This window comes from Glycine soja, chromosome 17 (genome assembly GCF_004193775.1).
Source record: "Glycine soja cultivar W05 chromosome 17, ASM419377v2, whole genome shotgun sequence".
Classification (NCBI taxonomy): domain Eukaryota; kingdom Viridiplantae; phylum Streptophyta; class Magnoliopsida; order Fabales; family Fabaceae; genus Glycine; species Glycine soja.
In genome coordinates, this window is record NC_041018.1 from 14605392 (window position 1) to 14617824 (window position 12433).

General features: G+C 32.4%; 2 protein-coding genes across 2 annotated transcripts; both read right to left on the reverse strand.

The window, feature by feature from the left end:
• Window positions 1-250: 250 nt before the first annotated feature.
• LOC114394074 (probable prolyl 4-hydroxylase 9) lies at window positions 251-6573 on the reverse strand. Its single transcript, XM_028355636.1, has 8 exons — window positions 6260-6573; window positions 5997-6116; window positions 5302-5459; window positions 4589-4691; window positions 3416-3511; window positions 2245-2310; window positions 2046-2165; window positions 251-612 (listed from the first exon to the last, which is right to left on the reverse strand). The coding sequence occupies exons 1-8, from the start codon at window positions 6389-6391 to the stop codon at window positions 526-528; spliced, it is 882 nt and encodes a 293-aa protein (XP_028211437.1). The 5' UTR covers window positions 6392-6573; the 3' UTR covers window positions 251-525.
• Window positions 6574-7665: 1092 nt separating this feature from the next.
• On the reverse strand, window positions 7666-8269 carry LOC114391475 (uncharacterized mitochondrial protein AtMg00810-like). The gene is made up of 2 exons (XM_028352483.1): window positions 7851-8269; window positions 7666-7723 (listed from the first exon to the last, which is right to left on the reverse strand). The coding sequence occupies exons 1-2, from the start codon at window positions 8267-8269 to the stop codon at window positions 7666-7668; spliced, it is 477 nt and encodes a 158-aa protein (XP_028208284.1).
• Window positions 8270-12433: the final 4164 nt, after the last annotated feature.

Genomic DNA, 12433 nt, shown 5'->3' on the forward strand with positions numbered 1-12433 from the left:
AAAGTTCAAGGGCCTGGAAGCCATGGATCAATTTAACCTAAAAATATTTAATAGTAGTATTATTATTTAGATAAATGCAAAGTTTTGCGACTAAAAACTAAAAAGTGTTATCAACAAGGATACTATAAAAAATCCTTGTGTCATAAAGAACAAGAGCACTTGTCAGCGTACATGACTATTTTTTTTTTATCCATATAAGAATCGAAAATAAGTACTAGATGATTTATAATAACTCGTACATCCTAAGACAGAAAACAAACACGCTCTTAAATTAGAGATCGAGAGAGTAATGCAAAAAGTGAAGAGTAATGAATAATGGGTCTCAATTTAATGGTCAGCTGGTAGTGCGTTCATGCTATCAAACTTTGTACTGGTGTTATTTCAGCATCTAATTAAATTTACCCCTTGATTATTCATGAGTATCTGACCATATAAAAATAAAATGTATGATGGTGACCTTGCTTATGAGACAGAATTGCTTCGATTGATGTCGGAACTCGAATCTCGATTGCAGGTGCCAATTATCTAATCATCCAATTCTTGATCTCTTATCCACTTTGTAGCCACCCACTTCTCCCCTTTTATCACGGGGCAGCTCCCATGGAGTGATGTCTGCCAAAGATACCTAGGACAAGTCAAACAACCAGAATCTGGTTTGCACTAACACAAGTCTATCACCCAAGTAAAGAATAGACACAAAGTAAAAATGGTTTCTGCATAGCTCGTCTAAAATACCTTGTGTTGTCAGAGTCATCAGTCACTTTTAACAGCTGAGCTTAATGTTTAGACCACTTAACTAGAGCAGTTGTCTTAGCTAAATCCCTTCAGCTACTCCCACCCTTGATTTATTGTATGTATATGAACCCATATGTAATTCATGGTGGATAAATTGATCAAAATGTTCTCATTTCATAACTTGCGAAGTGATATGTGAACACCTCTGTTTTACAAACATTCCATTAGCACTCATCACTTCTCTTAGTCTCTTCCTATCACATTATATCACTTATTATATTACTTAATATTCTATCTCTTTCTCATCCTAGGTGTTAAATAGGATGTAATGTTCTATACAACATTTTCCTCACAACTTTGTCTCTCCTTTTTAGTTTTGATTTCTCAGTTTTGCCATCTTGTCGGCAAGGTACACATTGTCTAATAGTTTATATCAACTTATCTTGCAAAAAAAGTAATAAAATCGTCGAACATAAACAAGCTATAAATTTTGACATACAGGACATAGGATAAACCATCTTTTCATGTACCCTGATTTTGGACAATGATATTTATTTTTTGGCAGAAATTCTATAATATCCCTATGGTTTAGTGGAGGTTATGTTTAACCATGATGACTGTTGGATGATCTTAGGTAAAACTGTGAAACCTGCTGTTTTATAGCTTCGACACAAAGTATGTTCTATAAATTCAACAGAAAAACTCCATCAAGTAGCTTCAAAGAAAGGTGTGTTTTAAGAGAATAAAAGTAACAGAATAGAATTGATTACGTTTGTTGTATGATGTAAATGCAAGCCTGCCAAAGAAGCTGGTTAAAAATTTAGTTCACATGTTAGCACAACAATTGTTACCCCACCAAATAGAACATTTTTTACTGACCCAAAGTTTATAGCTTATATATTAGTTGAATTATTAAGTTCCTATCTATTTCTTCATTTCTTCATATCTACAAATTAATTTGACATATCAGGGTCTACTTATTTAAAAATCCTATAAGGAATTTGGTCCAAATTTGGTTAGTTGAAATATTTTCCCTTCCATATATAGTATATATGGGAAAACTCGGTAGTAAAAAGATCGAAAAAAATGTCAACCACACATTTCAATATTTGAGATGTGCTGAAGTAACAGTACCCATTTATCTTTGCTTGGTGAACCCCTCGGAAACACGCTGAGTTTAGAATCCATATCCACATTGAGGGACAAGAGTTTGCAGTCTTACATTTTGTCCGTTGGGATTGTTAATCTAGTCTTACCCACACGACAACCAGACAAGTTAAAAATCATGAGAACAAATGAACAATACTAACCGGATCAATTGTACCATTAGTGAGCAATGAATAAAATAGAAGACCATCTCCTTGGCGTGGCTTAACTTTTAAACCAATGCAATCCTCATAACCATAGTTACCATCCATGTTCAAGCCATTCTGCAGAATAATAATGCACTAACTACCAAGGAAAAAACTGAGTATGTGAAACAATATATAATGATGGACTTGGTTTTACCTCAAATGGAAACATAGTTTCCCCACCTTCCTCAACATCAGTTAAATATAGCAAAAATGATGCCATCTGCATGGTTAACCAAAACTGAAGCTAAGAAATGATCTCATAAATGTGTTTGGCGTAAGTTATTCTGTGGTAAAACTGTTTATGATCAAAATGCTATTGAAAGTGCTTTGGCTGAAAAGTTGGTTTTGTAGAATAATTAAGTAAAACCAAACATTCTGAGACTAGATACTTTAAACAAAGTGTACTTTGGTCATTAAAAAATTTCACATTGGTCATCTATTTGTTCTCATCAAATTGATAATTTGATATTTCTGTGCAACAATTCGTCATTTAGTAAACCACTGGGATTGAGCTAGTGGTCAGAGGTTTGAATAATTGGTGTGAGGTCATTAGGTTCAAATCTTTGTCACAGTGGTACCAAAAGAAAGGTTATTTGGTGAGAATTAATGCCATTAATTTCATTTTTAAGTGTCAATTTTGTGGCAGTTTGAAGACCAATTTCATGACATAAATTGACATTGAAGGACAACTATGACATAATAATTGGGGGACCAACCTGCAAACACTTATATATCTTTAGAGAAACAAAATGAACATTTATTCTAAAAGAAACAAATTGCACTGGTTCAAGAGCTAAAAAGTAGAAAAAGCAATAAACTAGGAACAAAATTATTATATCATATTGAGGCAAGTACAAGCAACTCAACATTATGCCACATTTCAAGGACCCACATTAAAAATTTCATTGGTTTATAATCTTTTGATATTGAAAACGTTTCTTCACCATTCATAAGATAGCACATCAATCATTACATCGTAGTTTTAACTAGATCAGTTTAAACTTTAATTGGACCCAGGCCTACATAATAACACCATTTTGCTCTTTCCTCCGGAATCCTACAGTTTGATGATACAGATTAGATCATACAACAGAATCTTTTAAGTATTAATTTAAAGAAGAAGATAAAAACCTCCCCTTCACTAAATAAAAGCATCTATTCTATTTCATCCAAACCCTCATCAAGTAACCATTAGATAAATATCAATCTTGTAAAATGACAAGCCATGTTTGACAATAGGCATGACCACTACATCGTCCTCACAACCAACACAAATTTTTTAACTAAAATGAATCAGAAATGTATGAGTTTTAGTTCAGACGTACCCGTTGGCTCTTTTGTGGGCCATATTCAGCAGGATTGAATGCATCATAATGAGAATTATATCTTTGATTGACCTCATAGCGTAGGATATTAAATGCCTGAAACATGGTGATTCCTCAGACAATTTAAAATCACCCTGAAAATGAGAGAGGTTTACAAATTCAACAAAATCATAAAGCACCTTAGTTGTTGCAGATAACATAAAGTTCAGAAAGGGAACATATTACATTCAATTGTTTAAGCCTACAAAAATATTTCTCTAAAATGTTATTAGGATCATTCTTCCCTTTATTCTGTTTAAAAATATATGATTATGGTTAATTTAAGATGAAGACAATTGCCCTAAAAATTACTTTTAGCCTAGAGAGAAGTTTAGATTGCACTTCTCCAAAGAAAAAATAAAGATTAGAAATTTAAAAAATCACAGAAGGAAATATTATCTTCTCTTCATCAGTGACTCTATTCCTGCCATAGACATGTAATTGGTAGTTTTGATTCCAAAGATATAGAAGACAACTACAAAACTTAGTGCAGATTCACCGACAACAAGTGGACTATTACTCAGCTAGATCACACAAGAGTAACGACAGCACATGCCATGTTAGTGGCAAAGGGCTGACAAGTGAAGTGAATCATTCAAGATTTGTATACATAAAATGTGAAAACCTAGACAAACAACATTGGCATTAAATGTCATATGCACTGAAATTTCTCACAAACCCATGAGGAGCAAATTTACCATTCCAAATGTTATAAATTTACACAGTGATTCTCTCATATCAATTATCCCACCCTCAATAATGTGGTAAATTTTATTGCATCAACAAAAATTGCACCATTTTCACTAATAGAAGGATATTCCCAGTCATGGGAACTGATATTTAAGGTTATGCATAAGTACTAGCCTGCACCTATGAAAGAACATTTTTTTCCTTGTGCATAAAACCTTTTTGCTTCCCCTAGAGTAAGTACATTTACATTACAAAAGTAGTGGACATGATGCCAGTTTTGCTACTGAAAGAAAAACAGTATTCTAACAACTTTTAGCATAGATAGAAATCCAAACAATCAATTAATAAAACGATAAAACAAGAGAGAAATATTTTCAGTAAATCAGGTTGATAAAGCCCTCCAAAATGCCTTTCAGCAAAGAGAAACCTTAATAGGGATGTTACCTCTCCGTGACTTCTGGGAATCATTGTTGCTCTAGCAATTTTCTCCTCAATGACATCTAAAGTCCTTGTTTTATCCTCAGAAGCACTAACAAACACGCCAGAGCTGTTTAAATAAAAAGAAAATACAACATTATGATTAAATTAAGGAACTATGTGACATAAGTCCATCTAGGATTTAGCACAAGGTACTATAACAAAAATTATATATTTTTTCGTGGGTCAAAATCATTTGTCTAGTGTCTAAGGTTACACTTGCATTATACTAAAGCATATAAAATATCTCGTGTTAATGTCTTGATCAAAAAGTTGATGGTCTATATAGAGACAAGCAATAGGTGAGCCAGTATTAGGATTTAGGGAATCCAATTAAATGCCCCTTAATTTCTAAGATACTGATAGTCTCAGACAGATTGATAATCCTGATCAGAATATATCATAAATTTCGGACAAGCCAATAATCTTTCAACTTGGGCAGCCTTCAGTGATTCTTTACATTTTATACAATTTTGCCACCTTAGTCGTTCCAATATCAAATTCTTTCTAGTGACTTCTGACTTGAGCAACTCATACATTTGCCTAGTTTTTCATAAAGAAATATAGTTAATCATTCATCTTCATCCAATTAATGATAAAGTAAAGTTAGCTATTCTACTTTGTCCAGTTCATAGTGAGGCCAAAGAGTTAAGTATTTTACAGACACACACACAGAATACCTTGTTCTAATTCCCTTGGTATTGTCCTCTGTTTCTCCCTGGCGTAACGCCAAGGTTGATGGTTTGAGGCCATCCTTTGCCACATCAATTATGCTTTCACATTGTTCCGCAGTTGCAAAATTAGGAAAATATACAGCTCGAGGTCTCCAGCTCAAAACCTAATTAAGCAACACAACCAAAAAATATTTTTATTTGAGATTCAACAAACAAGAATTAATTCTTTATGAACACGACCAAAACTAATCATATATTTCTTCCTCTTTATCAACGACGAAAACTATTTTATAAAGTTAATCCTCAATTAGAACCGTATGCATAAGACTGGACTTTAGTCAAATAATAATAACAGATTCTAGAATTCCACTCCTTCAAATCAACGTCTATAAAATCAAAATTAACATATCTGGAAAGGAATCATGCGCAAACAACGGCTATAATCTGAGCTTTGATTCAACTTTAATTTCAAATAAGCCGCAATTACTAAATATTGTCCAAAATTACCCTAAATCCGCGAAATACTACACTATTAAGAAACATAAATCTAAACAGGCAAGTAATTAATTAAAAAAAAAAAAAACATTTCAGCTAAAAGCTAGAATCATTCACAACAACATTTCAGCTAAAGATTCAAGAGCGCTTGAAGAGCCTTTCAAAAAAAAAAAAAAAAGAGCGCTTGAAGAAACAAAATCACACACCTGGAAAGGAATCGAAGTAATGGAATCATCACCAAGCTCTCCAACAGGCATCAAATTGTACTCCGCCTCGTTCGTCGAATCAAGCAGCCTCTGCCTCGGCCTCAAGCCATCTCCATCGCCCTGCAAATTCTCAGCGATCGATTAATCACTTCAATATTTTCCAGCAAAAAAAAAAAAAAGAAAGAAAAACACAAAAAAAAATGTCAAAGGAAAAATTGCTGAAAAACTGAAACAACGTAGCGATTAAAACTTAGAAGGAAAACCTGAGAGTGAGAGAAGAGAGTGAAACCGAAGAATCCAGCGAGAAAGAAGAAGATGCAGACGAGGAAAACGTAAGGGAAGCTGAGCTTGTTCGTCCTCAAGCTCCAATTTCCTTTCACCGCTTTCGCTTTCATTTGGACTCTTTATTACAGTTTTTTTTAGTTACTTTTTTCTTTTTCTCTTCCACGAATGGTAATAACTAACGAAGACGAAGAAGGGACTTATTATCTTGCGTTTGGTTTGGTGTTCTCTCACTTTCTGTTTTTGTAGTGATCGATTTCCAGTGGATCTCCGGTCAACAGAAGAAAATATTCTATTCTTAGTAAAAAAAAATTATATATTCTGATCCAGTCCTCATTTTTAAGACTAGTTAAATGAGGCAGTAAATTCATTGGATTCGGAATTAATTTGGATAATTTAGTAATACCATATACTGCTGCTCCCTTCCTTCTTTATTAAAAGGGAAGAAAAAAAGATTTTACATATATTAAAAAGTTAATTAATTTCATTAAATTATTTTTTTATTGAAAATAAAAATAATTAAATGTCACTTATATTTGAAAAAAATTAATTATTTTTTTAATAAAAAATAACGAAGGAAGTAACTATTTATTTACTTTTATTGAAAGTTACTTTTATAATTACAAAAAAATTTAAGTGGGACACTGGCTGGAGCCCAATCGGACAGGATTCTTGGGTGAAAATTGAAAACTGTTTCCAATCTATAGGAGGCTGTACTGTAGTGCGTTTACTCGTTGGATACTTGCATTCTGAACGTCTCACAAATGACACGATTATGCCGCAAAATAATGATTGTTATTTGTTAGATTTTAAAAAATAAAATAATTTTTTTCTTTTGAAAAATTAAATTCAATAAAATTTTATATATGATTTGATCTTTGGCTAAATTATATGTTTGGTCTTCTTATTGTAAAAAATAAAAGAGAAGATAAAAATAATTTAGTTGTATTTTTATTCAGAATTATAGAGGTAATATATACACAAATACGTATCTCTAATTAGATGATTTTGCTCCTATAAATTAACAATCTATTTCTACAATCAAGTCATTTTAATATGACTAACTGTTATCATATTTAAAGCAAAAATCATGAGATACAATTAACTCTCATAATAATAAGAATCATAGAATATTGACTTTCCTAACACTTCCCCTCAAGTTGGAGAGTGGATATCAAAAACTCCCAACTTACACTTCATTGTAAGAAATGATTCATTTCCTAGTGGTTTAGTGAACACATCGACAACTTGTTCTGTTGAAGGAACATACTTAGTTACAACTAAACCATTTTGAATTTTATCACGAATAAAATGACAATCTATCTCTATATGTCGAGTTCTTTCATGAAATACCGGATTAGACGCAAAGTGAAGAGCTACTTTGTTGTCACAATACAACAGTGTTGTCGTTGAGTGCAATATCCCCAAATCCTTCAACAATGAACCTAGCCAAGCAACTCATAACATGCGCCTGTCATAGCTCTATATTCTGCTTCAGCTGATGATAATGAAACTGTCTTTTATCTTTTTGTTCGCCAAGAAATTAGAGAGGATCCCAAAAAAACACAATACCTTGTAGTAGATTTTCTAGATATTGGACAACCTCCCCAATCCGAATCACAAAAAGCACATAAAGATAAATCATTTTGGGAAGAGAAAAATAAACCTTGACCTGGATTGTTCTTTAGATACTGCAATATTCGCATGGCAGCTTCCATATGAGGTTTGCGAGGAGCATGCATGAATCTACTCAATATGTGCACTGAGTAGGTGATATCCGGACGAATAACAGTCAAATAAATTAGGCATCCTACAAGTCGCCTATATGGGGATGGATCTTTCAACAATTCTCCTTCATCTGACAATTTTACATTTTGCTCCATGGGAAAATTCACAGGCTTAGCTCCCAAATATCCTCCATCTTTTAGAATTTCCAAAGCATATTTTCTTTGTGAAATGAATATACCTTTCTTTGACCGAGAAACCTCCATGCCCAAAAAATACTTCAAGTCACCCAAATCTTTAATCCGAAATTGATTATGCAAAAACTTTTTAAGAGCAATTATGGCATTGGGATCATTACCAGTTATGGGGATGTCATCAACATAGATCAATAAGGCAGTAAATGATTTGCCTTTCTTACATGTAAACAATAAATAATCTGCTTTTGATTGAATAAATCCAGCACCTTGAATAGTTGTAGAGAACTTGGCAAACCATTAGCGAGAGGCTTGTTTTAATCCATATAAGCATTTGTTGAGGCGACACACAAGGTTCTCCCCCTGTCGCTGAAAACCAGGAGGAAGAGACATATAAATTTCTTCAGAAAGATCTCCGTGAAGAAATGCATTGTGGACATCAAGTTGATGAAGTGACCAATTTTGAGCAGCTACCAAAGCTAATAAACAACGTATTGTAACCAGTTTAGCAGTAGGTGAAAAAGTGTCATGGTAATCAATCCCTTCAAGTTGTGTGTAACCTTTTGCTACTAACCATGCTTTATAGCGTTCAAGAGAATCATCTAATTTGCGCTTGATTTTGTAGACCCAACGACAACCAATAGCTTGCTTTCCAGTAGGAAGAGGTGTGAGAAACCAAGTATTATTGGCCTTTAAAGTAGCCAACTCAGATTGCATTGTTATTTGCCAATGAGATTAGGAAGCAGCTTGTTCATAATATGTAGGTTCAACATCATTAGTAATAGTAGCAATAAAGTATCTATGTTGTGGTGAGTAAGTAGTAACAATCATATGAGATAAAATTGCAAAGAGGATATCATGTACCTTTACATGGAAAAAATGGCGAGAATGACAATGATTCGGAAGAACTTACTTGATTACAAACATAATCACTCAAGGCTACAGGGGGGACATGAGCTCTTTGAGAACGACGCAAAGGGGTTGTTGGAGAAATAGTAATGGCAAGGTTAGATTCTACATGTGTTGGCTGGATAGGTGAGGAATCTAAGACAACAATGGGTAGGACAAAATCTGTTTTAGTTGGGGAAGGAGAAATGGATTCCTAGGGAATAATATCCTTGAGGAAAATAACATCACGACTAGTGAAGACTTTATTGGTTTCAATATCATATAATTTGTAAGCTTTCTGACCAACTGGATAACCAATAAAAACACATTTGGTGGCACGAGGAGCAAACTTATGGGGTACATGAACATTTGTAGCATAAGCTAGACATTCGAAAACTCTAAGGTGGGAATAAAAGGGAACTTTTTTATAAAGTTTTTCGAAAGGAGTTTGGTGAGAAAGTATAGGTGTGGGCAACCTATTAATTATATGAACAGCAGCGGAGATACATTCTGCCCGAAAGTGTAAAGGGAGATGAGATTGAAAATGAAGAGCTCATGCTGATTCAAGGATATGTCTATGTTTGCGCTCAACCACCCCGTTTTGTTGAGGTGTGTAAATGCAAGAATGTTGATAATTAGTGCCCTGTTGGGGAAAAAAATCTCGCATAGAGAAAAACTCTCCTCCATTGTCAACCCGAATATTTGTTATTGTAGTATTGAATTGGGTTTTCACATATGAAAAAAAATTGGTTAGAAATTTTTTTGTCTCACTTTTATGATGCATTAGAAAACCCCAAGTAAAACGAGAAAAATTATCCACAATAGTCAAAAAATATTTTGCACCAAAAAGGGAAGGAACTTTGAAAGGCCCCTAAATATCACAATGTATTAATTCAAAAGGTTTATCAGAGGAAATTGAACTTGTGGAAAAAGGAAGGCTAGTTTGTTTTGCAAGAGCACAAATAGTACAATCATTATTTTGCTTGAAAGGGAAATGAAGGAGGTTTTTGGCCATAAAGTCTAATCGAGAAGAGGATAAGTGTCCTAGATGTTTATGCCACAATATACTTGAGGTGTTTGAAGTGGAGGCAGCTTTGATGGTATTTACTTTGTGTGTCTTATTCATTGAAACCAAGTAATATAGTCCATCTCGTTGTTCACCCAAACCAATCGTCATCCCCGTCATCAAATCCTACAAAATACATAATTGAGGGAAAAAGGTTAGTGAACAATTTAATTCTCTTGTGACTTGACTCATAGACATCAAATCCATCTTACAAGATGGTACCCCAAGTACATTCTTTAAACAAATAATAGGACTCAAAGGTAAATTTCCAGTAGAAATAATTGGAGCTTGATCTCCATTTGGCATAACAACTGGTTGTAAAGAAGTGTTTTCTTTACTATTCACAAGTATAGATGGAGAAGAAGTTGCACCACTATCAATTATCAACTTGGATGCGGACAGACCTGAAGAAAAAGTGACATTATTTGCCTTGAGAGCAGCTAATTGAGATGCTCCATTGTCTTGCATAATAGACAAAATTTGTTGTAATTATAATTCAATCAATCCATTCACAAGGGGCTGAACATGTGCTGATGAGACCATTCCAGGTTGATCGGAATGGTGAAGAGAGTAAGAGCTATTGGAATCAGATTTGTTTCCATCGTTAGCCATAATGGTTTAGAAAAAAAAATGTTTGAAAGGTAAAAAAATGGGAAAGAGAGAAAGCAGATCGTTATTGCTCTGATGCCATGTAAAAAATGGAAAGAGAAAATGAAAATAATTTGGTTGTATTTTCATTCAAAATCATAGAGACAATATATACACAAATACATATCTCTAATTAGATCATTTTGCTCCTATAACTCAGCAATCTATTCCTACAATCAAGTCATTCTAATATGACTGACGGTTACCATATTTAAAGCAAGAATCATGGGATACAATTAACTCTTATAATAACAAGAATTATAGAATATTGATTTTCCTAACACTTATTTATTTATTTTTTAAAAATTGGTTTTTTATATTTTAAAAATTTTGACATTATCCCTAAAGATATTTTTAGTAATATATTTTTTTTATGTTAATTTTAACTCAAACAATGTAAAACTTGTGATACCGGCGATTGTGGCTCCTTTGATTCCGTGGCAATGCAGTTTCATGTAAGGGTTCTGTCTCGTAGATCCACGATCATGGAGAGGTAATAATTGTCGACGAAGCTCACGTCAAAGAATCAGTCCGCCGACATTGTTCAGAGTGAACTCCGCTTGCATGGCTGGTGGAACGGTGGGATGATGTTACCACCGATGCATTTCACACCAAAGGAGTCATAATTGACTCACCAATGACGTAAATTTAACATTATTTAAATTAAAACTAACAAAGGACAAACATGTTACTAAAAAAATCTTTAGTAGATCATTTTAAAACTTTTAAAAGATAAGAAAGTAATTTATAACAAAGAAATAAATTAGGGAATCAAACATATCCTTAAAAAGTTAGTTTAATTGTACTTTTTACCTTCAAGTTTTTATTTTTTTATGAGCTGTACTCTTAAAAAATCAATTTAAGATATTTTATCTTTATTTTTTAAGAAATTCATAAATTTTAACTTTCATAATTTATCTGCCAATAAGCGCAAAAGTTGATGAAAAAAATGCTAAAAAACATTAAGAGTAAAATTCGTTAAAAAGTATAAAAAGTGGATGCAAAATTTGTCAACAAAATAAGAATTTGAGATTAAAAAATGTAACTATGTTACCATTAAAATAATGAAAATAAAATTTACAAATTTCTTAAAAAATAAAACTTGAAAATGTCAAATTAATTTTTAAGAAATAAAATTCGTCAAAAATTAAAAAAATTGAGGTAAAATTGCAACTAACCACAAAAAAATTTACTTTAATTCCTTAAAGTTTCTTCATTATATCAAAATTGGTTTAAATTAGTAACATGATAAACTGTTGGAGAAGTTATGTAAGTCAAAATTAATATTATTAATATAAAAAATTGACAAATTGACATATTATTTTTTCTTATATTTTAATTAATTAAATCATTTTTTCAGTGTATCTTAAATGAATATCTTAGGATTAATGTTTAATTGGAACAAAATAAAAAAAATCATATGCAAAATTGAATATAAAAAAATTATTAATTTTTGAAAATTAAAAAACTAATTATCTCTATTTTAAAATAAGTACTAAAATTATCGGTTGATTAAAATTGGAGAATCAAAGTTGTATTTAAGCTAAAACATAAGTAAGTGTTTTTTTAGATTATTATAAGATACTAAAGTAAAAAATTTAAAACAAAAAATAGCAATTGAACTAATACTTAAA

What these genes read in the sequence shown, in the direction of transcription:
- LOC114394074 (XM_028355636.1), bottom strand. Translation starts at nt 6,391, where the DNA reads ATGAAAGCGAAAGCGGTGAAAGGAAATTGGAGCTTGAGGACGAACAAG. An exon ending in TTACTTCGATTCCTTTCCAG is followed by an intron (nt 5,460 to 5,996) that starts GTGTGTGATTTT and finishes TTGCTTAATTAG; the next exon opens with GTTTTGAGCTGGAGACCTCG. An exon ending in CTAATGGTACAATTGATCCG is followed by an intron (nt 613 to 2,045) that starts GTTAGTATTGTT and finishes TATCTTTGGCAG; the next exon opens with ACATCACTCCATGGGAGCTG.
- LOC114391475 (XM_028352483.1), bottom strand. Translation starts at nt 8,269, where the DNA reads ATGGAGGTTTCTCGGTCAAAGAAAGGTATATTCATTTCACAAAGAAAA. An exon ending in TCTAGAAAATCTACTACAAG is followed by an intron (nt 7,724 to 7,850) that starts GTATTGTGTTTT and finishes TTGCTTGGCTAG; the next exon opens with GTTCATTGTTGAAGGATTTG.